At 36.8% G+C, this 27,374-nt stretch overlaps 1 protein-coding gene across 2 annotated transcripts in view; it reads right to left on the reverse strand.

Annotated features, from left to right (window-relative positions):
• Positions 1-27,374, reverse strand: part of ELP4 (elongator acetyltransferase complex subunit 4) — a 276,483-nt gene that overhangs the window by 200,976 nt on the left and 48,133 nt on the right. For both annotated transcript variants that reach the window (XM_062198049.1, XM_062198050.1), the window contains exon 4: positions 2,205-2,333. In XM_062198049.1, the coding sequence (XP_062054033.1) occupies positions 2,205-2,333 (129 nt within the window). The remainder of the gene's footprint in view (positions 1-2,204; positions 2,334-27,374) is intronic.

Genomic DNA, 27,374 nt, shown 5'->3' on the forward strand with positions numbered 1-27,374 from the left:
CAGAAATAGAAAAATGTGATTACATCAAGCCAAGAAGCTTCTTCACTGCAAAGGAAGCACTCAACAACGTGAAGAAGCAATAGGAGAAAACATTTGCAAACTATGCAACTGATAAAGGATTAATAAACAATCCAGTTAAGAAACGGGCAAAGGGCCTGAACTGGAATTATTCAAAGGATGAAATACACATGGACAACAGACATAGGAAAAAATGGTCAGGATCACTAGCCATCAGGAAAATGCAAATAAAACCCATACCTCACACCAATTATAATGGCTATCACCCAAAAATCAAAAAAATAATAAATACTGGCAAGGATATGTGGGTAAAAGGTACCCAAATACACAGTTGCTGGGAATGTAAACTAATAAAACCATTAAGGAAGACAGTATGGAGATTGTTCAGAAATCTGAAAACAGATCTATCATATTGACCAGCCATCCCACTCCTGGAGACTTATCCAAAGGAAATGAAATCAGCATATGAAAGAGTTATCTGTACCCTCATATTTATTGCAGCTCAATTCATAATAGCTAAGAAACAGAATCAACTCAGATGTCCATCAACTGATACTATATAAAGAAAATATGCTGTATATACACTATGGAAACCTCTCAGCCATAAAAAAGAATGAGATCTTGTCTTTTGCTACAAAGTGGATGTAAATGGAAACCACTGAAATAGAGGGAATCCTCCCAAATTCTTTCTATGATGCCAGCATCACCTTAATTCCTAAGCCTGAAAAAGATGCAGCAGAGAAAGAGAATTACAGACCAATTTCCCTGATGAACATAGACACAAAAATCCTCAATAAAATTCTGGCCAATAGAATTCAAAAACACATCAGAAAGATCATCCATCTAGACCAAGTGGGATTTATCCCTGGTATGCAGGGATGGTTCAATGTTCACAAATCAATCAATGTGATACACCACATAAACAAACTGCAGAAGGAAAAACCATATGATTATCCCAATAGATGCAGAGAAAGCATTTGATAAAATACAATACCCTTTTATGATGAAAACTCTAAGCAAATTGGGTATAGAAGGAACATTCCTCAACACAATCAAGGCAATTTATGAAAAACATACAGCCAGCATCATACTGAAAGGGGAAAAGTTGGAATCATTTCCACTGAGATCTGGTACCAGACAAGGATACCCACTCTCATCACTGCTATTCAACATAGTACTGGAAGTTTAGCGGGAGCCATTAGTCAAGAAAAAGAAATTAAAGGGATACAAATTGGAAAGGAAGAAGTCAAACTATCCCTCTTTTCAGATGATATGATTTTTTATACTTTGTGTATCTGTAAGGATGCAAACTGTTGAAATCTTTACTTAGTATATACTAAGTTGATCTTCTGTATATAAAGATAATTGAAAATGGATCTTGATGAAGAATGGGATGAGAGAGGGAGTGGGAGACGGGATGGTTGTAAGTGGGAGGGAGGTTATAGGTGGAAAAGCCACTATAATCCAAAAGTTGTACTTTCAAAACCGTATTGGGACATTGTCCTCACAAAAGGCTAAATGTAACAAGACTTTATTATTGACTGAGTCCATATCAGTACAAAAAGTACAACAGAGACTCTCTTCACAATAGTCAACACTAAGCTCAGTCACTTAAATGAATCTGCCACATGAAAATATCAAGTTTTGTGCCATTAGGTTTCTCATTGCTCTTCCTGCTTTAATCTCTATCACTTATTCTGGAGAGCTGCACTGCCATCTGTTTTGACTTCTCAGGAATTTTCCCTTCATTTCATGTATCTTAGTCTATTCAGGATAGGAGCGGTTACCAGACAGCTGATTTTGAAAATGTAGTACTTGGAAATATGTGGGAATAAGAACTGGTATTCCACCGAAGCACCACATATATTGAATATTTATAATTAATCACATTGGAGGGGAATGGATTTCTTTATTAGTTGACTTACTCTGGTTTTGCTACTCTAGAACTGAGAATTCTACATGGAGATTATGGAAGAAATGAAACAATTTGTTTTGGTAAAGAAGCAATTTACCATAATTTTATCTATCAATATATGTAATCTTGTGGAGTATAAAACACTACACAAATGAAAAATCTAGTTTTTTAAATAATCAAATATCCACTGTATTGTATTGAAAGAATAACAGAAGAGAGTCTAAAAACGAAGGCAGGTGTAAAGTTTAGAAATAGTTTGTATTTGACTTGCCTCCATCTTAGGTGATAACTGGTAACGCCATGCTATTTTCATCTTAATATCAGATTCTGGTTTTTTATTACAAACATCTTCATCAAATTCTTTTTTACAACTGTCATCCAGTAATGGTGCAGGAAGTTCCTAAGAAAACAGAATGATACATTATTGCACATCAGTGGTAAAATAATAACAATTTTTAAAAATCATAATATTAGCAACACTAGAAATTTCTAATGTATTGAAGAGTGATTCTTAAAATTGCCTTAAGCATAAAATCATGATAAAACAGGCATTCTGAAACAGAATAGAAGAGTATAATATCAAGTATAAAGTTTAATTTTTTAAGCAATGGCCTAGGATTTTAAAAAAGATACTCAAATTTTTACATTTGCAAAAATCAACTGCTATCCCAACAAGAAGCTATGTTCATTTTATACACTTACAGAAAAATCTAGAATTAGCACTTACAAATTACATATAATTATTGTTATGTTAAAATAAAGGTAAAAATAAAGCTTGTGAGCAACCTTTTTACTGGTTTATAATTGTAGAATTCAAAAAAATCATTCACCGAAATGATGAGTGAATTAAGAACTAAAAATAGACATTTATTTTGCCCATGTGGAATGTTAGTTTTGCACCTGCAAGCTCGTGTGTCTCTTTTTCAAAAATGAAAATAAAATTTTAAATCTCTGATTAAATGAAGAGACATCTAATTCCAATTTATTAATTTTAGAAGGTGATCGAATGAGTGACTACAAATAACACAGAAAACATTTTTGTGAAGAGGAACTATATAGAAATTCAAGGAAAAAGAATGTAAGTTTCCTGAAGAAGGAAGCACATGTAATTAAAAAAAAAATTATCAGCTAGAATCATAAAGATAATGTGGGACACTGAGTTGGTAAACATAAACTTGTGCTACACCATAAATAAAACTGCAATTTTTCTTTTCAGGATCAAATTTACTTATACTTGGAATTGTGTCAATTAATAAGTTACTAGCTTGAATCCAGAAGCTAGAATGTCTTGGTACAAATCTAGATTTTGTACCAGTTAACTAACTGTATGTCTGAGTTACCTGTCAGAGCACTCTGAATGGAGATAGTAATATTCATGTCAATGTATTGTGGTAAAGAATAAAAAATTAAAAGTGCAAAATGCAGACAATGGTGGTTACCACATATTAAGCATATAATAAAATTTTAGATAATGTGAAGTTAGTCAAATAATCATCTAATGTATTACATACAATATATATTTTATATGTTAATATTAGGCAATATTTAACATAGAATATAAGAATTAGCATCTTTTACAATCTCAGAGACATTCAACAATATTTATGACAAATGTTATCCACAACTTAATTAGAAAATAAAAAACCACATGCATGCAGGGGCCCAAGGATTTGGGCCATCTTGTACTGCTTTCCCAGGCCATAGCAGAGAGCTGGATCAGAAGAGGAGCAGCAGGGACTAGAACTAGCACCCATATGGGATGCCTGTGCTTCAGGCCAGGGCTTTAACCCGCTGAGCAGCAGCAGCACCAGCCACTCACTGTGGTTTTGATTTGCATTTCCCTAGTGGCTAGTGATCCTGAACATTTTTTATGTGTCTACTGGCCATTTGGATTTACTCTTTTAAAAAATGTCTAAGTCCTTGCCCCATCTCTTAAGTGGCTTGTTTGTTTTGTTGTTGTGGATTTTGTTGATCTCTTTGTAGATTCTGGTTATTATACCTTTATCAGTTGTATAGCTTGCAAATATTTTCTTCCATTCTATCAGCTGCCTCTTCACTTTCCTGACTGTATCATTTACCGTACAGAAACTTTATTTATTTATTTACTTATTGACAGGCAGAGTGGACAGTGAGAGAAAGAGAGAGAGACAGAGAGAGAAAGGTCTTCCTTTTCCGTTGGTTCACCCCACAATGGCCGCTGTGGCCAGTGCGCTGCAGCCGGCGCACCACACTGATCCAAAGCCAGTAGCCAGGTGCTTCTCCTGGTCTCCTGTGCAGGTGCAGGGCCCAAGGACTTGGGCCATCCTCCACTGCACTCCCGGGCTATAGCAGAGAGCTAGACTGGAAGAGGAGCAACCAGGACAGAATCCAGCATCCTGACCGGGACTAGAACCCGGGGTGCCGGCACCACAGGCAGAGGATTAGCCTAGTGAGCCGCAGCACGGCATCCACAGGCCTTCTGCCTTTCCACAGGCTTTATGTCTTCCCACAGGCTCTATGCCTCACCACAGGCGTTAGGCCTTGGGCTCCACTGGGTGTGTGGTGACAACCCCCACTCTCTATTACTGTACTCTCCCTGTTAGACAGCCATGATCTTGAGAATGTCCGATATTAGCCATTCCAACTCCACAGGTTGCCATGAGAACTTCCTCATCCCATGCTCCATTCAACCCTCCCCTCGTTGTCTCCTATCTCGACAACCAATCCAAATGGCTGCTTAATGGCACTTTTGATCCTGACATACAGGATCTCTACCACTTCTGTGTGCATTTGGGAAGGTGGAAGAAAATCTGCTATGCTCATGCTTTCACCTATCTCAGTTTTAAACCTTCTCTTTACACCACTTGTTCTCTGGCTCAAGCTCTCTTAACTTCCAAAATTCTCCTTAAAAAGCCAAAACCCCTTTCTTCTACATTTGCTGCTCCCCCTCCTGATATAATTTTACCATAAGAATATCAAGGAAGTGGCAATCCATCCTTTTAAGCTCACAGTTTACTGTAAACAAGTCACTTATCCCACACTTTGAAGTAGGCAGGCATACAGGCTAAAACTGATTAGGTTTGTGAGCTGGAAGACCACACCTTCACCACACCCCTGTGTGACCTCACGCCCTACCTGATACCTTCGCCATGCCCCGTATGACACCAATCTCTACCTGACCATACCTGAGCGCCCACCTGCCCACAAGCCACTCCCCTGTGGAAAATATATAAAAGGCAAGGAGCGTCCCAAAAGGCTCTCTGCCTCTGCTTTGCTGCCAGTGATAAGTGGTGGATAGCAGCTCAAGGCGCTTGCTGCACGTGGCTTTTGGCCTGCTCTCTGCTTAGTATGGATGCTACCCCAGTTTCCAGATTTTCCCCTCTTTAAACTAAACTAAAGCCCTCACTTTCCTAGGCATCTTTCACACTAAATAAAATGTACCATGTACCTAAAATGTACCATGCTGCCTCGTTTATCTGTGCTGGTATTTAGAATTCTTCTCTAAATATTAAGCAAGAACCCTCTTGGGCTTATTAATGTTGGGGATTTATTAACAAGCATATGGTGATATTGTATGGTACTCCAAATTCTGGTAGCATATGGTGGCACCCCAGATAGCACTTCTGAGGAACTCTAAAGGGCCACATTTTTGTATAAATTTTAGGGGGTCATCTCTGATTTCACCTTCTGATGGCTCTTTGTTCCATCCTGAACAAGTCACTCAGGAGAAAGGATTGCAAATCAAGTCTTTTTGATGGGTTTTTGTCCCCACCTTGTAACTGAATGTCAACTGACTTCCACAGGTCTCCTGACTTGATTTCCTAGTTCCATTTGCAAGTGCTACCTAGATATTTCATTCGCTAGCTCTGGGTTAAAGTTTGATTATCTTGTTGGCAGACAGGCAGTTTTTGATCCAGACTCCCATTAGATACAGTCCCCATGTGGCTTGAACTTGGGTAGACAAGTTTCAGTATGTCTCTGGCATCCCCTGTCTTCCTTAAGTTCTCTGTTTTGGATCATTTTTGTCTGGTCCTCCCTATGTTGTATACACCTCAGAGGAGGTTTACTGGGGAGAATTTTATTCCCCTCTATGGTTCTTTGTAATTTCACTTGCCTAGTCAGAAACCTAGGTGGTAACCAGAGCTGTGGTACTCTCTAGCTTAAAAAAAACATGAAAGCCCATTGTCGAAACAAGGCCTATTAGAAAACACTCAAGGTTAAGAGGCATAGAACAACTATTTTTCTTCATGTAGGGGAACAAACCAATGGTACATATTTGACTGCCCAGTCTAGCACACTGCTGGTAAAGGGAACTGATCACTCCATGCATGTGCTATTCTGACAAATATATATCCTAGGCTACAGGTATGGAAGGCTAAGAGTGGGTGATATGTGCTAATCCCACCCTCACCTTCCTCCCTTCCCAGTGGGCTTCAGTGCACATATAGACACCGAAGGCCGAGAGTTTTTATGTTTTCATTCCAGCCGGGAGGCAAATCATCTATGTTGAGATCACTTTTGACACCTGAGCTTACAGAAAAATCCCTCATCATTTTCCGCATCACAATCTGGCCTGTTGACAAGCTAGAAGGGGAAGAAGTTAGCCTAAGTGAGTTGTGAAAAGTACCAGCCCCTCTACTCTTTCTGTCTCAGAACTCTGTCTCCTAACTAGCTTCTTGCTTCTATTATGCTGCGAGTGCTCCAATAAGCATTAGATTCTTTTCCAGCATGTCAGAGGGCCCTTGGGTCTCTTTAGTGAGCCACCAGGGTCATCCCTCTCATCATGTTTGACTAATGCTGAGGCCTTTAATCCCAGTGGAAGAGAGTTTTTATCAGGTGACCATTGCTTTAATTGTTTTAATTTTGCCTGAGGGTTTCTAGGCAAGAATCTAAGCATGATAATCTCAGATCCTATTGAATACTTCTTGAGACACTCCCCCCCCCCCCCACACACCCCTGACTCCTCATCCCTGAGGCTGGTTTGACTGACAGCCCTATAATTAGACATTTCCAATATTGGCTTTTGGTTTTGGGGCATAAGGTTATGTCTCTTTGCAAAACCTCCAGTTTTTCTCTCTCTACCCTGCCTGTTCGTAGACTCTTACAAGAGCCTCTTATAGATCATTGCCCTTTATTTCATCCCCTATCAGATTCTCCTTAGGAATCTCCAAAAGGATGCCCATTTGCTGTGATGGATGCCCTCTCCCATAAACCTAACATAATGGTAAACAACTTGCCAAACTTATGTTGCAATTTGTTTAAACAAATTTCCAATGATACAGCAATGGGTAATCAGTACTCCTTATAGCTCTTAAGGTAGATTTTGCAGTCTCTCATTTAATGTCACTGGTTTACTGCTAGAGTTCTATGAAAAAGAGTACAACTCCATATAAATGCAATTTTGACCTATTCAGTTAGAAGTATGGTAGAATACCAGCATCTTCACTCATCCAGGTGTAATTGCTAGGTGTAAGTCAGGAATAATTGCTAAATGTAAGTTGGGCAAAATAAACACTTATTCTAAAATATTTAAATAATTACTTCGCATCAATGATCAAATCTGGTCTATATTATGTCATGATGTTAAGGGATCCTATTTCAACCAGATATTTTAAGCCTTCTTGGCATCCTTGACAGGCATTCAAAAAATAAAAGTTCTAAATTCTTTGGAATTTGATATTTCCAGTTGAGCCTCTGGAAATATCAAAGGATATCTATCTCTCATCTTGTAGAGATACCAACTAATCAGGCTATTTGGATTATATTACAGGTACTGTCAAAGGAGTGAAGTGGTACTAAATTTTAAGTTATGATAATGTAAAATGCTACTGATACAATTATCCAAAAGTTAAAACGTCTAATGATCTTGTGTTACCAGACATGACAGTTTTCTTAATGGGAAAAGCCCAGAGGCCTAAAAGGGATAAATATTTTGTAAAATCCTACCATATACTTCTAGTTCAGACAATCAAAGATTAGAGATGGGACTTGAGCACCCGCTTGACATGCATCCTCTTAAGTTTCCTCTGGTCTACATTAACAAAACCAAGAGGAAGAGAAAGCTAGGCAACAGAAGCAATGTAAAGACAGGTGGCAGGCCAATTAATGGCTACTCTACACAGTGATCTGCCATCAAGGAGACCCAAGAGGCCAGTCCACTGCACTGGTTTATATGGAAAGCCAGGGTCAGTAGAAGTCAGCTCATGAAGAGCTCTGGCAGCTCTGCCAGTAAAGACTGGGTCACTGGATACGGAACTGCTCTGAATTCAAAGGACGCTCAGGTCAGAGCCACAGACCTTGTTGGCTCTAAGTCCTTCACTCTGCCCAGCTTCCAAAGTAACTACCGCTGCTGAATGGACAAACAAGTAGGGTCAGCAACACTGCAGGAAGAAATGTAAATTTTCTGTTATAGATGCCATCTGCCTTTACCTAACCAGCTTTCCTCCTGGCCAGCTAGGAAATGGAAGCCAACAGGGTGCCTTCCTCAAGGACGTTCACACCTCCCTTATGTATCCCATGTGAAGAGACAGATAGATCTGGAACTCATAACTGGCAAGGCCTTAAAGCCCATTTGATATTATCAAGCCGCTTCTGTCAGTTTCTATTTGCCTCTCAATGGGCAAACTTGCTTGTGGTTTAGACAGTACCCTTCTTAGGTCTTCTAATAAGGACTCTGTCCTTTGTTCTAGACCTTGTCTAGCCCACTTGGGGCCTCTTTCGTTTGTAATCATAATACCTACTGTTACATCAATGGCTCTACTCCTGATCCATGTGTATTGGTGGTCCTCTCCCTCACTTAATGTTGTATACTGTTCAGAATTTTTCCATAGACAAACCCCTCTACCCACAAGAGTGGCCTTTCTCCAAGTCTTGGTTGGGATCAGCTTCACAGCCTCCCTCTCCTCAGTGGTGATCTTAGGAACAACTTTGGACCACAACATTATCTCAACCAGCTGACTCAAAAGAACTCCAACAGTTACAACAGGTCATAGGTCCATTGAGACCCCAGCTGATGCCATCCGAGGTCTCCAAAGCCAAATCACCTCACTAGCAGTGTTTACAGGAGATGATAATGGAACGAACAAAAGCCTTCACCTACCAGGAGGTCAATTAAATGCTACTACAGGGATATACTCGGCTCCCTGCACAGGACATCATGAGTTTAGACATCAGGAAGTTTAGACAGCAGGAAGCAGCTATAGAAGATAGATCATCGTCCCCCCCCCCAAACTTTTGGGGCCAGTGTAATCCTATACAACACTTGCTTTATATAAAAAAAAAAGGGGGGGGGGAAGGGGAATGTTAGTAAAATGATACCATCTTCCTAAGCCCAGCCTGGCTTACTAGAAGTCAGGTGACTGGCTGGTGCCACGGCTCAATAGGCTAATCCTCTGCCTGAGGTGCCGGCATACTGGGTTCTAGTCCCGGTCGGGGCGCCGGATTCTGTCCTGGTTGCCCCTCTTCCAGGCCAGCTCTCTGCTGTGGCCCGGGAGTGCAGTGCAGGATGGCCCAAGTCCTTGGACCCTGCACCTGCATGGGAGACCAGGAGAAGCACCTGGCTCCTGGCTTCAGATCAGCGCGGTGTGCCCGCTGCAGCACGCTGGCCGCAGCGGCCATTGGAGGGTGAACCAACGGTAAAGGAGGACCTTTTTCTCTGCCTCTCTCTCTCTGTCCACTCTGCCTGTCCAAAAAAAAAAAAAAAAAAAAAAAAGAAGAAGAAGAAGAAGAAGAAGAAGAAGAAGAAGAAGAAGAAGAAGTCAGGTGACCAAATGGCTCAATCACAAGTGTCTATTCCAACCCCACCCGAACAGGATTTGCTGTCCACTTCCTTACCTCTGCAATACTATGTAAGACCTGTTCTAGAACAGGCTGTTGTTCTCTCATGCATGGGGAGGCAGACTGTCGGGTTTCTCCCATGTGACAATAAACCTTCTCCCTTACTCCGGTGTTTGGTATGTTTTTTGGTGGCCTTTCAGAGAAAAAAAGGGATGTCCAAGTACAGGAAGCAGAAAGAACGCCTAATAGACATGAGCAGGAAAGATCTTCACTGTGACACACTGTAGTCAAATGTCCACAGTAAAACATAAAGAAACTATCCTAAAATGTGCATGAGAGAAATGCCGGATTACTATCAGAGGATTTCCAATGAAACTCACACCTGACTTCTATTCAGAAACCCTATAGGCTAGAAGAGAATGGTGAGACATACTCCAAGTCTTAAGAGAAAAAACTGTTAACCCAGAATACTGTAATCTGCAAAGCTTTCATTTATGAGTGAAGGTGAAATAAAGATATTCTAAAACAAATAGAAATTGAAATAATTTGTCACCACTCATCCAGCCTTATAAAAGATACTTAAGATGTGCTACACACAGAAACATAGTCATCATTATGAAAGAAGGTGCAGGCCGAACATCTCCTGGTAAAAGTACAAAGGGAATCCAAAGTAAACAATAGGAACATTTATGGGAAAATGGCAGGGCCAATTAGTTACTTATCAATATAACCTTGAATGTAAATCACCTAAATTCTCAAATTAAAAGATACAGACTGGCTCAATGGATTAGAAAACAAGACCCATCTATTTGGTCCCTAAAAAAAATATATCTCACCAACAAAGATACCAGAAGACTGAAAGTGAAAGGGTAGAAAACGATACTCCATGGTAAAGGAAACAAAAAAAGAGCTGGTGTAGCCATCCTAATATCAGACAAATAGACTTTAACACAAAAACTGCTGAAAGAGACAAACTAGGGCACTTTGTAAAAGGGATCAATTCAACAGGAAGATATGACTGTAATAAATGAATATGAACCCACTTACAGGGCACTTGTCTATTTAAAAGAAATTTTAATGGATCAAAAGGGAGACATAAACTAATGGACAAATCAACCAGAAATTCAACACACAACAGAGTTAATTGACACTATAGGCCAAATGGACCCAACAGATACTTTCAGAACTTTTCAGCCTTCAGTTGCAGAATACACATTTTTCTCACCAATGCACGAAACTTTCTCTAGGATAGACCACATGATAGGCCATAAAGCAAGTCTCAGCAAATTCAAAAAACTCAAAATCATACCATGTGTCATCTCTGACCACAATGGAATGAAGCTGGAAATCAACAAAAGACTCCATTAAAAGACGACTGGAACTCATAAAAAGGTTTAGTGAAGTGGCAGGATAGATAATTAACACATAAAAATCAATAGCCTTTATGCACATAAATAATTCCATGAGAAAGAACTTTCAAGCTCAATCTCATTCACAATAGCTACAAAAAACAAAAAACAAAACAAAAAAAAACCTTGGAATAAATTTAACCAAAAATGTCAAAGATCTCTATGATGAGATTTATAAAACATTAAAGAAAGACATAGAAGAGGCCGGCGCCGTGGCTAATCCTCCGCCTTGCGGCGCCAGCACTCCAGGTTCTAGTCCCGGCTGGGGCGCCGGATTCTATCCCGGTTGACCCTCTTCCAGGCCAGCTCTCTGCTATGGCCCGGGAAGGCAGTGGAGGATGGCCCAAGTCCTTGGGCCCTGCACCCGCATGGGAGACCAGGAGAAGCACCTGGCTCCTGGCTTCGGATCAGCGAGGTGCGCCGGCCACAGCGGCCATTGGAGGGTGAACCAGCGGCAAAAAGGAAGACCTTTCTCTCTGTCTCTCTCTTTCACTATCCACTCTGCCTGTTAAAAAAAAAAAAAAAAAAAAAGACATAGAAGATACAAAAAATGGAAAAATCTTCCATGTTCATGGATTGTCAGAATGAATATCATCAAAATATCCATACTAGTGAAAGCAGTTTACAGATTCAATGCAATCCCAATCAAAATACCAATGATATTCTCCTCAAATTTAGAAAAAACGATGCTGAAATTCATATGGAAACACAAGAGACATCAAATAGTTAAAGCAATCTTATACGTCAAAAACAAAGCTGGAAGTACCACAATACTGAAGACCTCCTACAGGGCAGTTATATTCAAAACAGCCTGGTACTGGCCAGAATAAACAGATGGGTAGACCAATGGAATAGAATAGATACTCCAGAAATCAATCCATGCATCTATAACCAACTTATCTTTGACAAACAAGCTAAAATGAATCCCTGGAGTAATAGTGTCTTCAACAAAAGGTGCTGGGAAAACTGGATCTCTGCATGCAGAAGTATAAAGCAAGACCCATCCCTTATACCTTACACAAAAATCCACTCAAAATAGATCAAAGACCTAAATTTACAACCTGATACCATCAGTTTATTAGAAGACATTGGGGAAATCCTGTAAGACATTGGCATAGGCAAAGACTTCTTGGCAAAGACCCCAGAAGCACAGGCTATCAAAGCCAAAATTGAAAAGTGGGACTAAATGAAATTGAGGAGCTTTTGTACTCCAAAAAGAACACTCAGCAAAGTGATGAGGCAACTGACATAATGGAGAAATTATTTGCAAACTATGTGACTGATAAAAGGTTAATATCCAGAATCTATAAAGAGCTCAAGAAATTCAACCAAAACAAAAATATAACCTAGTTAAGAAATAGGCAAAGGACTTAAACAGGTCTTTTTCAAAAGAGAAAATTCAACTGGGCAACAGACACATGAAAAAATGCTACGGTTCACTAGCCATCAAGGAAATGCATATCAAAAGCAGAACGAGGTTTCATCTCATCCCAGTTAGAATGATTTTCATACCTAAATCAACAAAAAGCGAATGCTGGTGAGGATGTGGACAAAAAGGTATCGTAATGCACTGTTGATGGGTATGTACACTGATATAGCCATCGTATAGTATGCAGATACTTCAGAAATCTGAATAGTGACCTACATTATGACCCTGCCATCCCACTCCTGTGAATTCACTCAAAGGAAATGCAACTGGCACATGAAAGAGTTACCTGTATTCCCATGTTTAGTGCAGCTCAATTCACAGTAGATAAGATATGAAATCAAACCAGATGTCCATCAACTAAAAACTAGATAAAGAAATTATTGTATATTATATGTACACCATAGAACACTACAAAGTAGTAAAAAAAAAAAAGAGAGAAAAAAGAAAAAGAAATCCTTTCTCTGTAGCAAAATGGATGTAACTGGAAACCATTATAGTTAGTGAAATAAGCCAGTTCTAGGAAGACAAATACCATATATTCTCCCTGATATATGATAACTTATACAGCACCTAAATGAATGAAATTAACAATCTGAGATATAATGATTTTGAACAGCCATTGTCTTGACTGTTGAGAAAAAGTTTTTTTATTTTCATACTATTTGAATTCTTTACTTAGTGTAGGGTTAATCTTATGTGTTTAAGTTAATTGAAAATAGATCTTAGTGAAAAATAGGAACGGGAATAGGAGAGGGAGGAGAAAGAAAGGTAGGAGTGCAGGCCAGAGGGAAGGTAGTGTGGGACGGATCACTATGCTCCTAAATTTGTATACATGAAATACAGGAAGTTTGTACCTTAAATAAAAGGTTTCTAGGTTAAAAAAAAATTAATTCAAAAAAGCCCAAGAGTAATAACACCACATATCTCAGCAATAAGTGAATTTAGAAGACAATGGAACAATTTCTTCAAAGTGTCAGGAAAGCTTATATGGAGCATAGAATTCCAGAAAAAATTACCTACGATGGATAAGCATTAGTACATATCTATCAAAGAAATATTTTTAATCAAGATTTTATTTTAAAGGCAGAGAGATAGAGACAGGACAGACAGACAAATAGACAGAATAGAACTTCCATCTACTTGATCACACCCCAAATGCCTGTAACAGCCAGGACTGAGCCAGGCTGAAGCTAGGAGCTGGGAACTCAATACAGGTCATCCACTTGAACGGCAGGGATCCGACTATGTTACCTGCCTCCCAGGGTGGTTATTAGCACGAAGCTGGAATTGGAAGCAGAACTGCAACAAAGAAACTCTGATATACTGAATTATTTCAAACTGGCATCTTAACTACTGTATCAAATGTCACCCCAAAATATAGGCATTTTAAAGGCATACGATGCTTCAAAAGCTTACCTATTATAAACCTGTACTAAAGAAATTATTTGGGGATATGACCCAGCAGTATTATAAGGGGATCCTCTAAAGAGATAGAAACTATAAAAATAATTCAGAAACTGTTAACATTGTAATAATTACAATATATAATATCTTCATTGTATGAGTGTGAGTGTGTGTATATTAGAAATTAGAAATGTTGGGATGAGAATAAAAAGCAGTTAGGAATATTCCTGAAGAAACTGAGAAAACTAAAAATATGGTATGATATTAAGTAACAAAGGGACTGTTACTCAATACTTTTAGAGGCTCCGTTTAGTGCCATAGAAATTTCCTTTTCAGTGGGTTCAATTATATTATGATTCTGAAGAGCAATTATTTATATAACTTAAATTTTTGAATACTGTTGTTTTTCAGTATACAAAATGCACTTATAGACAAAATATTCCATAATTGTAATGAAAGAAAACAGAATTTAAGAGTTGTCACGGTGGGGCTACTGTTGTGGAATAGTGAGTTAAGCTGTTGCCTATGATACTGGCATCCCATATGGGTGCAGGTTCAAGTCTGGGCTGTTCCATTTCTGATCCAGTTCCCTGTTAACAAGCCTGGGAAAGGAGGGGAAGTTGGCCTAATTATTTGGCACCCACATGGGAAACCAGGATGAAACTCCTGGCTCCTGGCTTTGACCTAGCCAGCTACAGGTGTTGTGGTCATTTGGAGACCGAACCAGCAGATTGAAGAGCTCTCTTCCTCTCTCTTACTTTGCCTTTCAAGTAAATAATTTTTTTTAAAAGAAGAGTTGTCATCACTGACAATGCAAGAAAGACTTCAGGAAGAAGTGATGGCAGATGTTTGTTGTGATTATTTTACCTTCTGCAATGGGGAATTAACAGTACAATCCATAATTGGTAGATCAAAAAATAAATGGCAAAAGTATTATGCACAATTCTAACAGTAGTTATGAAAGAAATTAGAAATAATACAAATCAATGTTAGAAGATTTTTCATAGGACAGAAGAATAGTAGAATGGAATGTATGAGTGGAGAAAATTCCATGGTTCACTTTAAGTCATATTATTGTTCAATATTTGGGTTATTATTTTCATTATTTTATAACAAATATGTAAATAAGAACATTTTAGTTGAAATATCATAAAGATATATATCTACCAAAGAATTCCTAAGAAAATATACTTTTAAAAATTTTAAACTAGTAAATAAAAATCTTATCAATATTGCCTCTGAAGATAACAATTCTAAGAAGTCACAATCTAATCTTTGAAATACATAAAATGATCCTAAAATGATATAATTTTAATCTTTGAAATACATAAAATCTGTTCTCTGTGTATTAGCAAAAATTTTAAAAAATATTTTCTCAGTAGGGCTGATTTAATTTTAAAAATAAAAGATTTCCTAAATCTTCTTGCAACATACTAACCACAAAAGAAAAAAACATTTTTTAATATAATTTTTCTCCTGCTGGAACATTTCACAATAGAGTAATATTTTTATATATTAGTGAGCTATGATTTACAAAATAAAGAAGTGTAGTAAAATTGTTTCAATAATATAAAAATTAAAAATGAAAAAGAAATACTGGGGCCGGCGTCGTGGTGCACTAGCCTAATCTTCTGCCTGCAGCACCGGGATCTTATGTGGGCGCCGGGTTCTAGTCCCGGTTGCTCCTCTTCCAGTCCAGCTCTTTGCTGTGGCCCAGGAAGGCAGTGGAGGCTTGGGCCCCTGTACCCGCATGGCAGACCAGGAAGAGGCACCTGGCTCCTGGCTTCGGATTGGTGTAGCTCTGGCCGTGGCGGCCATTTGGGGAGGAACCAACGGAAAGAAGACCTTTCTCTCTGTCTCTCTCTCTCTCACTGTCTGTAACTCTGTCAAATAAATAAATAAAAATCTTTAAAAAAAAGAAATACTCTGTCCTACTTTATGTAGTATTTATTTTTCTCTTAGTGGTACATAAAATCATGCTGCCCCTTACAGTTACTGGCATTTCAGATCTGATAAAATATGGCTTTTCTGCATTAAGTAAGCCCAGATTTCCCTAGTGTCTTGGTTTCTAAGCTTTGCATACATACATATCAAATTGAATCCCATTATGGTATAGAAATTTATTTGTATTGTGCTAGTAATTCATTTTAGTAAGACCTGATTAGTCTTAAGTATTTTTACCATACTTGTACTTTGAATAAAAATAACAATAAAAAATTTGGTCCATATATGTTAAGAATCATTAGTAGTATAGGTTTAAGTCTTGTGAAATAGAAATGGATGCTAGAAACTAGATCCCAAGCAACAGTATCAAATCATCCTATATTTCTATAAAAGAAAATACAGGGCAGCTTCCGTGGCGCAGTAGGTTAATCCTCCGCTTGTGGCGCTGGCATCCCATATGGGCGCCAGTTCCAGTCCCGGCTGCCCCTCTTCCAATCCAGCTCTCTGCTATGCCCTGGGAAAGCAGTAGAAAATGGCCCAAGTGCTTGGGCCCCTGCACCCACATGGGAGACCAGGAAGAAACACCTGATTCCTGGCTTTGGATCTGCACAGCTTTGGCCATTGCGGCCAACTGGGGAGTGAACCAATGGAAGGAACACCTTTCTCTCTGTCTCTCCCTCTCACTGTCTGTAACTCTACCTCTCAAATAAATAAATAAAATCTTAAAAAAAAAAAAAAAGAAAATCCATTGTAGGAAAATTCTGTCTCAACGGTTTCAATATTACCATTTATAATTCAAGCAAAAATTGTATTAAAAATGATAGTTTGGAGGAAAAGAAGGAATATTTTGGTACTTCTGTATTCTAATACTCAGAAATTTATTATTTAAGAGTATATATTTCATTTGTGATCATATTTGGAAGTCCTAAAATTTTTGAAGCATACTCAATCAGAGATGGGTCAGCTATAATCTCTATGACTGTTTATAGTCAACCACAAAAATTTAATTAATGTTTTGATAAAATCTCTACTTCAAGAGCATTTGAATAAAGCTCCTTAATATTCCACTGTTACAGCTATCAATCATAGCTTAGGGTCCCCTCTCACACTTTTGAAAATCCCCACCCTTTGATTTCTAGCCCAGAGTGCCAATAGAACATACTCTCTGGTTGTCACTGTGTTTCTCCTTAAAAAAATACAAGAACAAAACAAAGTGCCAGAGCTTTTTATTCTTTTCTGAAGTGTGGTGCTTACAGTTCTAATGTATGAATGAATAAAATAAAAAGCAGATTTCTTAAGTTTTATACAGAAAGTAGGATGGGAAGAATAAAATTCCTTTCTTTTAATCAAATGAAACACTTCAGAAAATTAACAAATATGAATAAAAACATGGCATTACCTCTGTATAAAACAACAGTTTTTTTACTTATGATTCCCATATGAAACCAAATTATTACAAACTTCTAATACCAAAATTATTTAAGTATTTTTATTTTTTCATGAGAAACATTTATCTTTACCCATAAGATGCTGTAAATGTATTTCTTCCCTTTTAAATTCATGCCTTTCTATGCTTACTGCTATATTATTTTGTGGTCTTTGTTTTGGCAGATGCACAAGCAAAATCTAATTCCAACAGTTTGACCCCTTCTCACTTTTTATGTTCTCTAGGGCATAATAAAAACCAAGATACAATCCCTCAGCAGTTAATGAAGCTTAACCTCACACCCTCTTAATTACCAATGCATTACACCAACCATGGGCATCATACTCCTCTCTAAGCTATTTTACAATTCAGGAGAAGTACTACTGAGCTATTATGTAGCAACATAATCCATGCAGCATGAGAAATCCTTCTTAAAAATAAAATCTTTTGATCCTTGCAGGTTTTGGTAACTGTATAATTAATACTACTTAAGCATTATCCATGTATCAGTAAGTATATTATATTCTATCAGTAAGTATGTTACTTTGTTGATTTTTTGAGTTTGTTTTGGCAACTTCTACTTTCTGAAAGTTAGAGAAAACATTACCAAGATAAGAGAGAAAACATTACCAAGATACTGTTTCCACAGTTTGAATACAAAATACTGCAGACATCCAACCTGAGTATCCATCTATTAAAGGTATATTCTCCACATTATTTTCAATTAAAATATTTAAAAGAATGGGAGAGGGTTGATTTTAATTAGTAAAAACATTCAGAAAAATAGCAGAATTTCAGGAAGTCTGAATGTCAGAATGTTTCATTTCAAGAACTTTTAAAACTCAGAGATTTTAAATTATTAATTAATGGATTAACTTATTTCCATGGATATTTGAAACTAAATTAAATTTGGATCAGAAAATATCTTAGTGCAATTCAAGTTTTTTTCTTTTTGAATATAAAGGTGGTTAAAATAATTGTTATTGTAAGAAAGTGAAAAGCACTTTTGCCTCAGTAAACACAAATTGTGTTAATTAAACTCTTAAATTGACAAAAATGATAGTTTCATTTGGCAAGTACATCAATACACGAATCTGAAAAGACAAAAGGAAACCAATGGGTTAAGATCTGTGTTCTCAAAACTTTTCCATGGAGCCTAGCACATTTCTTTTTAACACGTAAACCAGGAATGTATTGAGATGACTGTATAATCTTTCCTTCATTTTTTTATTAAGATAGAGGAAGGAATAGGATAATACGAAAAATAGGAAACAGAAGTCCGCATTAAGAATTCAGAAATGAAGGGAAAGGATTATACGCAGTAAAAAAAAAAATCTGTTCATTAAACACAAATCATAATCTAATTATTTTAAAATATTACATTCTAAACCACCACTTTTTAAAAAGTACCTAACATGGAAGGATCTCAAAGCAATTTGGATATGTAATTAATCCCTGAGTTCTACTCTGATGTAGTAGTGTGGTTGGGAAAATGAGGCACATGCAGATTTACATTCATTATCTCTGTTCTAGCAATGTATCTACTAATACCAAAGTCTACATTTTGAGCAAGGTAGCTAAATGCTTTTGCAAACTGCCTATGGATGGTATTGACTTAAAAACATTTACTTTAAAGGGAAATAATACAGCGAGTTTTTTGGCACTATGATATTATCAGGTTCTACATTATTTTCTCACATATATATATAAATCAAAACCATCAAGCTGCATAAATATTCTATTAATTGCATCACTCTTCTAACATAGATTAAGATTTTATAAATTTTATAGAGCAAAATATAAAATTTGTATTATATATTACTTCAAAATATCATTACTTAAAATAACTTTTGTAAGAAGAAAGCTTAAATAGAAATCACATGTTTTCACTTATGGAGAAACAAGGATGGACTGTATCCATTAATACTTCTAACCATAAAAACTCATTTTTCTTTGGCAAGTTCCTTTATAAAATACAATTTATATATTAGATGCTGTCAATGTTTGAACTAGCTTTGGGTAATTCACACATCAATACAAGTTGTACTCAAAGGAATATTATGTGGAAATTTCAAAAGGTTCATAAAATAATGGAATTAAAATATACATTCATTTTGGTGCAAAAAATGGCACAGTATTCATAATATGCATTTCCACAAACTTTTTGGAGTTATATATTCACAGATCTCCAAACTTTTTCACACCAAAATAAACTTAACTTTAATTCCATTTTACACTAATTCTTTGAATTTCTCTTATATACATATATTCAAACATGTGTGTATAGATACTGTGTGTGTATATGTATGTGTGTGTATACTTCTTTTATAGGAAAAATCTTCGATAAAATACATTTTGAAAAATGTTTTAAAAAGTGCACTGGTGTTTCCACTTAATCATTGATATTTACAAGTTTAACTAATGAAACCACAGGCAATAATTCTCTTAGGCAATATTCACTGTACAAGGTTTATTAACATGTTTTTAAGAAAATGTGATAGCTGATAATTCATGTTGTGCAAACAGGTTATACAATAATTATTTAGTTACAGCAGGACCTAGGTGTCTGCAAAATTCCTTTAAGTATAAAAGTGTCCCTATTGAGAACAAATTAAATATTTTCTAAACATTTGCTATAACTGAAGCTTTCTAAATATAATTGTTTCAAGAGAAGTTAAGATATTGGAAAAGATATTTATTATCATTATTACATCTTACACAGAGGTCACAGACTTTTTCAACTTCCAGAAAAGAAGTATCCTAAAGTTTTAAGGTTATCTACTGCCAAAGAAATGCCTTCAAAAGGAAATGTAATGAGGCATTATCTCCATGGAAGAGGCCAGACTCACTTAAATTTCTTGATCAGGAGGGCATAAGTGGCAATTATTTGCTTTAAGTCATTTTATTTTTCCAGAATGACCCCAGATCATGGGAAATGATCACTGTGGTACTACAGGGTACCACATGGGACTGTGTATAATTAAATTTGAAAAGTATTTATTTGTAGAACAACCGGTGATAGTCGAATAATAGAGATTCTCCTTCTGCTCTTTGATTACAGAGAAGCTGAGGCAACTGAGTAAAGGCATCACATAGGGTTCTTTAATTCCATACTAGCCTATATATTAAATCTGCTTTAGGAAATACAAATGGAAACTTCACTTCATAGTCTCAGATCTGTTCTCTACTTCCAATTTAAGTCTTCTGGTTAATATTATCTACCCTGTCTTGGAAATCACAAACAAGCTTTTAGATAGCAAAAACTATAGAATGAATATTATGCAAACAATAAGCACATTCAAGGGCCCTGCTTTTATTAACATATCATAATATGAAAAGATGGATGCAGTGAACTAAAGTCACTTTGCATAATTAATTGTCTATCAGTTCCAAGATTTTAACATTTCTTTTGCACATAACAATAACTATCTAAAGGGACTTATAACTATTATTAAGGATTCAAAACAGTTTTTGAAAATAAATTTGAGGCCCAGAATAGGTACTTAAAGCTTTTTTTCCAAAAGCTCTGTTTTCCCAGAGCCCCAGTTACTTCATTTTCAATTTGGAACTCTAGAATAAGGTAGCCAGATAGGTATTACCCTGTCTTAATAGGAAAGGTTAAATGACTCACACAAGGTCTTGCAGTTACCTAATAACACAGAAAGTCTAAGCACAGATTACAAATAGAATGTACCTTCTTGAGGCTAAATACCCTATGGTAAGATATGGTAATTTTGCTATATGACAGCCAAATTTTATGCATGCTAAATTCCTTACTGATTGACCCATAAAACACCAACACCAATGTGTGTTTATAATGTTACAGTAATAGTGGTTTTCACTAGCTAGTAACAGAGAGGTGGGGAGTGAATTTATTCTTTACATTTTTATCTTGCTTTTCATTTTCTTACTGGAAAATCAGGCACATGCCATCTTTAAAAGTTGGCTACAAATGTAGGTCACTGGAAGCAGTACTGAGCTTTTGCATGCTTTTTCTTAGTCTTTTTATTTTGCCAAAGAAGTTCTAACTGTAGCTGCCAGAGGAGAACTTGGAATTTTAAATAAGCTCTCACAGTAGCCAGGGAGAAGAAAAAGAGTGAAACCCTGGGGTCAAACAGCAAATTTCCGGCTCAACTAGAGTGTAGTGAGAACTGAAAAGTGTATTGCTGGCCTGATATATATATATATATATATATATATATATATATATATATATATATATATATTTTTTTTAAAGAAATAACATGTTGAAAAGAAATGAAGGGAACATTCTGATTACTGCTCTCACCTCAAAGAACTCTTCTAATATATGCACTTACATGAGGGAAACATATGCCAAAACAGCTTTAAGAAAATACAAAAATTATTATCACATAGTCTAGAAAGTATAAAAATGGGTCAGAAAATATTACTTAAAAGGTACTGGGTATGCATAAAGTTTGTAAAATGAAATGATAAAAGAACCAGAAAGTGGTTTTTAATTATCTATAACATACCATGTTGCTTTTGTATTGAATCACTATAAGATTACAACTTTGGAAATGAATAAAAACATTCAAGTACAAGGGGCTGTGAAAGAGTTAGTGGACAATCTTTCTTTCTTTCTTTTTTTTTTTTTTTTGACAGAGTTGGACAGTGAGAGAGAGAGAGACAGAGAGAAAGGTCTTCCTTCCGTTGGTTCACCCCCAAATGGCCGCTACGGCCAGCACGCTGTGCAGATCCGAAGCCAGGAGCCAGGTGCTTTTCTGGTCTCCCATGTGGGTGCAGGGCCCAAGCACTTGGGCCATACTCCACTGCCTTCCCGGGCCACAGCAGAAAGCTGGACTGGAAGAGGAGCAACCAGGATGGAATCCGGCGCCCCAACCGGGACTAGAACCTGGGGTGCCGGCGTCGCAGGTGGAGGATTAGACAAGTGAGCCACGGTGCCAGCTGGAAATTGTTTCTTATCAAAAACTATCCACGATTTCAAAAATTTCTGCATCAAAATAAAGATTCCATTTTGTATCAAAAGTCCATTTTTCATAAACTTTTTGAACACTCCTGTATCTGGCTCATCAAAGGTTTTTAACTTCATTTTTATAGTTGTCATTATTTTTTGGCAGAACTAGCAAAACAAGAGTTGGATCTGAGATATTTCTGTATTCATTTCCTTCAGAAAGACCAGTCATAAGACAATGTGAGAGCAGAAAGGTATTCATTTTCAATTATGAAATATTTTCTATATATTTAATGTGGAAAGTCTCACTTTGTTTGAACTATTTGTTTGATACCATATTTAATGTTAAAAAGACACTATATGCTACATTCCTTTATAAGACATCAAAGCAGTTAAAACTCTTCTGCTGGTAACCATCTACTTGCTTGAGTACATATTTTGAAACTTTCAATTTTTTTTTTTTGGACAGGCAGAGTGGATAGTGAGAGAGACAGAGAGAAAGGTCTTCCTTTTTGCCGTTGGTTCACCCTCCAATGGCCGCTGCGGCCGGCGCATCTCGCTGATCCGAAGCCAGGAGCCAGGGGCTTCTCCTGGTCTCCCATGCGGGTGCAGGGCCCAAGGACTTGGGCCATCCTCCACTGCCTTCCCGGGCCATAGCAGAGAGCTGGCCTGAAAGAGGGGCAACCGGGATAGAATCCGGCGCCCCAACCGGGACTAGACCCGGTGTGCCAGCGCCGCAAGGCAGAGGATTAGCCTGAAACTTTCAATTTTTAAGTTTACTTAAAGCACTGAAGCCTCCAACTATATTGGATATAAAAATAACCAAAAAAATTTAAAGCACCAAGTCAGGAATTCAGCCCTTGCTGTATTCTTACATACTTCTTTCTGTGTGAACATTACTTGTTTGACACGTCATCAGAAGCAAATATTCAAATTAAGTTTTATAAAATTGACTTTGGTATATAATGAAATAGCATTTGTTTTACTTCTAAAATATTTTATTTTCTCTAATCCTATAAATATTGACATGATACATATTGCTAAAATTATGAAAAAGGTAAATGCCGTGTTTGACACAGAAGTCATGATACTGCATGAGATGCACACATCCCATTTTGGAAAGTCTGGGTTTGAGTCATAGCTCTGCCTCCAATCAGCTTCCTGCTAATGTGCACCTTGTAAAACAGATGACGCTCAAATTCTTAGGTTCCTGTTTCCCACATGTAAAACTTAGATTGAAAACCAGGTTCTTTTTTTCAGCGTGGTCCAACTTTGGGTGTTACAGGCATTTGGGAGAGAGAACTAGCATATGGAAGACCTTTCTGTCTGTCTCTTTTTCTCTTACAGATAAAACAAAACTAAAACTTTTTAAAAATTATGAAAAGATACAATATGAAAGCATTTGTAAAGAAATATTTGTATCTGAGGTGCATACTGTTTTTTTATTTCATGAAAAAAATCAGTTTGCATAAATGTTTATATATTTTAACATAAAATATAATTTTTATGATTTTTTTAGAAAACATTCAATAGAAATTTTTTTGTGGTGAATATTCCTACTATGTTTGAGATGATCAAGAAAATTCTTTTAGATAAAGTTAACTGATGAATACTTACTATACGTGTTTTAAAAATCTTTAACAACACCATGTATATTGTTCTATAGGGTTTCTAAGGGCTGTAATTTTTAAGCAGTTCATCTTAATGCTGACTTCTTGAGAAGCTTTGACTACAATAGGCATGAATATGTTTTCAAAGGATGATGGATAAATTGCTGGGTTGATATATAATATATCTTAGGCAGCTGATAGGTTTTTTATCCTTTACTTGTCTTTTAGTTATACACAGTTTTAAGATAATTATCATCTATAAGTTAGTCTTTTTCCTTTTCTTGTATCAGAAATATTTGCCTTGCTTATAGGTTCTAGAAATCCCCAAAGTATACATCATAAAATTAAAACTAAACTATTATGGCACACCCCCCCAACCCTACAGTGTATCCTAAACACTGTTAATGCCTGATTTGGTCATTCATTGCTAGACTGATAAAGACGAAAGTTTTAAGTATCACTATAATTGAATTGGACACACTGGAATTCTAATTGAATATTATATAGAAAACCTTACTTATCAATATAGTATTCAATATCACAATTTATTTATTTAAAATTATTCATTTGAGAAGGAGAGATTAGATGTATTCTCAACTGCTGGGGCTGTGCCAGGCCAAAGCTAAGAGTCAAGAGCTCAGTCTGGGTCTCCCCAAACTGGAACTGGGAGTAGAGCTAGGCCTTGAACCCAGGCACCCCAATATGTGACACAAGCATCCCAAATGGCAGCCTAACTGATAAGCCAAATGCCTACCCCTAAAAATGCTATTTGAATAAAAACAACCTGTCTTAGACTAGTCATCATGAGAATAAAATAGAATTTTAAGATGCAGGATTCAAACTTGCAGTCTTACACGCCATAAATCAAATGCTAAAGAACATGTTTTGTGGTACCAATTATAGTATCTTAGAGATACTATAATTGATCAAAGAGCAAAATATAAAGCATACTGGGAATTATGGCAGTAGATCACAGTCATTAGTTCAAAGCATCTGTGCTAGAGAGTTGAATGACAGCTGTCAGTAATTAGAGGGAAAGGGAAATGGAAGATGTTGTTCAAAGGATATAAAACTTTCAGTTATGAGACAGGTAAGTTGAGGATCTAACGTAAAGAGTAGTTAATTATACTGTATTATATACTTTAAAGTTGATAAGAGTAGATTTACGTAGTAAAAAAATAGTAACTCTGTGAGGTGATGGATGTATTAATTAGTATAATTGTGGTAATCATTTCACAATACAATATATCAAATCACACCCAAATTCCAAAAAATTAGGAGCTGGGGTGGAGAAAGCTACCGAAAACTGAACAACTTCAAAACAAATCTATGATATTTCAGATAAGAGAAACTTTTTAAAACATTAAAAAGTATACTAATTAGGGCTCTCTATGAAAAGAGAACCAATAGGATGTGTGGGGTGTGTGTGTGTGTGTGTACAATGGATCCTTCATCTGCTGGTTTACTCCCCCCATATGGCCACAACAGCCAGGTCTTGGCAAGGCTGAAGCCAGAAGATAGGAACCCCATCTTGTTCTTTCACATGGTAGCAGGGGCCCACACTTGGGCAATTCCTGCTGCCTTTCCAAGGTGTATTAGCAGGAAGTTGGATCAGAAGCTGACAGCTGGGACTCCAACCAACACTCTGATATGGGATGTTTGCATCACCAAGTGCTTGTTGCAGTGGATTTGTTCTGAGAAGAGGAGTGTGGTGGGGGCAAGAGGCGCGGAGTCACCACACAGACCCTGGGAGTCAGGTGAAAGTGGGCCAGAGGGGGGCATCCTGCAGACTCGTTTATTTCAGTTGGTACAACAGCTTATATAGCCAAGGCAGCCAATCCAGTCAAAGGGCAGTCTATGCCCTAACCAATCACATCCTGTTGCCAGGCAGTATCCGAAGCCATCCAATCACAGCCTGTTGCCAAGCAGGCTCTGATTGCCATGTGGTTTCCAAAGCCATCCAATCACAGCCTATTGCCAGGCAGGCTCTGTTGCCAGGTGGGTTTCAAAGCTATTCCTGAGTAACTGATGCTCGCTTGCCAGTGGCCATCTTGGCATGGCCTTCTCATTCCACCACAAGTGCTAGCTTAACCTGCTGTACCACAACACTGGCCCCCTTTTTTGTTTTTAAGATATTTTTTCTGGGTATAAAATTTTGAATGGACAGGTTTTTTTTTTTTTTTTTTTTTTTAATTATTTTCTTTTAGTATTTTAAAGTTACCTTCTTGCCTTCTTGTTTTCTGGTTCGCACTTCATGGAACCAAAAGTCTGCTGCCACTTTTTCTTTCCTTCTTTTTTTTTTAATCCTCAGGCCTGCCTATGAAACGTGGCTTTCCTATGCCATCTTTCAAGTTTTTTCCTTTATCACTTGTTTTGAGTAATTTGAGTAATTTGATGATATGCCTTGAAGATGTTTTCTTCAGAACTTTTAGAACTGCGGTTTGCCAAACACCTTAGAATCATGAGTATATCATTTTCATTCTTTTTGGAAGCTCTTTTCCTCTAGCTTACTGAATATTTAAAATACAACTATAATAAAAACTAATATGCTTATGTAATTATATTATGTATGCCATTTATTTGTTGTTTAAATTGATTTTTCTCCTCTTTATAATCTGCATTCTCCTGATTCTTAGCAAGCCTACTACGTTTTAATTAGAAGTCATATATTGTATATTTTACTCTGTTGGTTATCAAATATTTTGGTATTACTATTAATTACTACTAATATTAATTAACAGTTGTTCTGAGGGACAGACAACTATTTTACCTAAAAGATATGATTATTTCAGGCTTTGTTTTTAAGCTTCATTAGGAAAGACCATAGTAGTATTTTAATCTAGGAATAATTTTCCTCATCTCCAGTGCAAAACTCTTCACAATAATCTGCTGTACATGAATTCTGAGGTTTCTACTCTGGCAAATGGGAATAGTTATTATTTTTGTTTGGTTGGTTTGTTTTTAATTTGTTAAGTACACGAGGACAGCTGTGGTCCTGATTAATCCACATTGGCTAGACTTCACAGTTTGTTCAGATTTGCTGCACCTTTTTCAGAGTTTACTTTTTAAAGTCTGATCCTGTAATTTTTACCTCCCCTATAAAATTGCTCTATAAATGCCTGCAGTATCTTGCTACTTGTATTTATGACAGGATATTTATGAAAGCCCGATGAAAAAGCTACTGTCTCTTTTATAACCTCAAAAGTCTTCACATAATCTAAAGAAGGATAAGTAAAATAAAATCTTTAAAACTAACTTGCAAAAATTCAAAATATCTAAGAGAGATGTCACAGACTAGTCTGAAATAAAAATATGGTTTTCTAAAGCAAAACGTGCAAGTACATGTGCTATGTTTTAACATTACTATCTGAGTTGCTTAGACGCAAGAAAGAAAAATAAGCCATTTTATTTTAAAAGCAGGTATAGGAATTCCTATTTCTGGAAAGGTGAAAATTTCCTATGATGCTAAAAAGATGTTTGATGTAAAATCTCAGGCTCAGTATATTGTAGAATATGCTATGAAGAACT

This window comes from Lepus europaeus, chromosome 7 (assembly GCF_033115175.1).
Source record: "Lepus europaeus isolate LE1 chromosome 7, mLepTim1.pri, whole genome shotgun sequence".
NCBI lineage: Eukaryota > Metazoa > Chordata > Mammalia > Lagomorpha > Leporidae > Lepus > Lepus europaeus.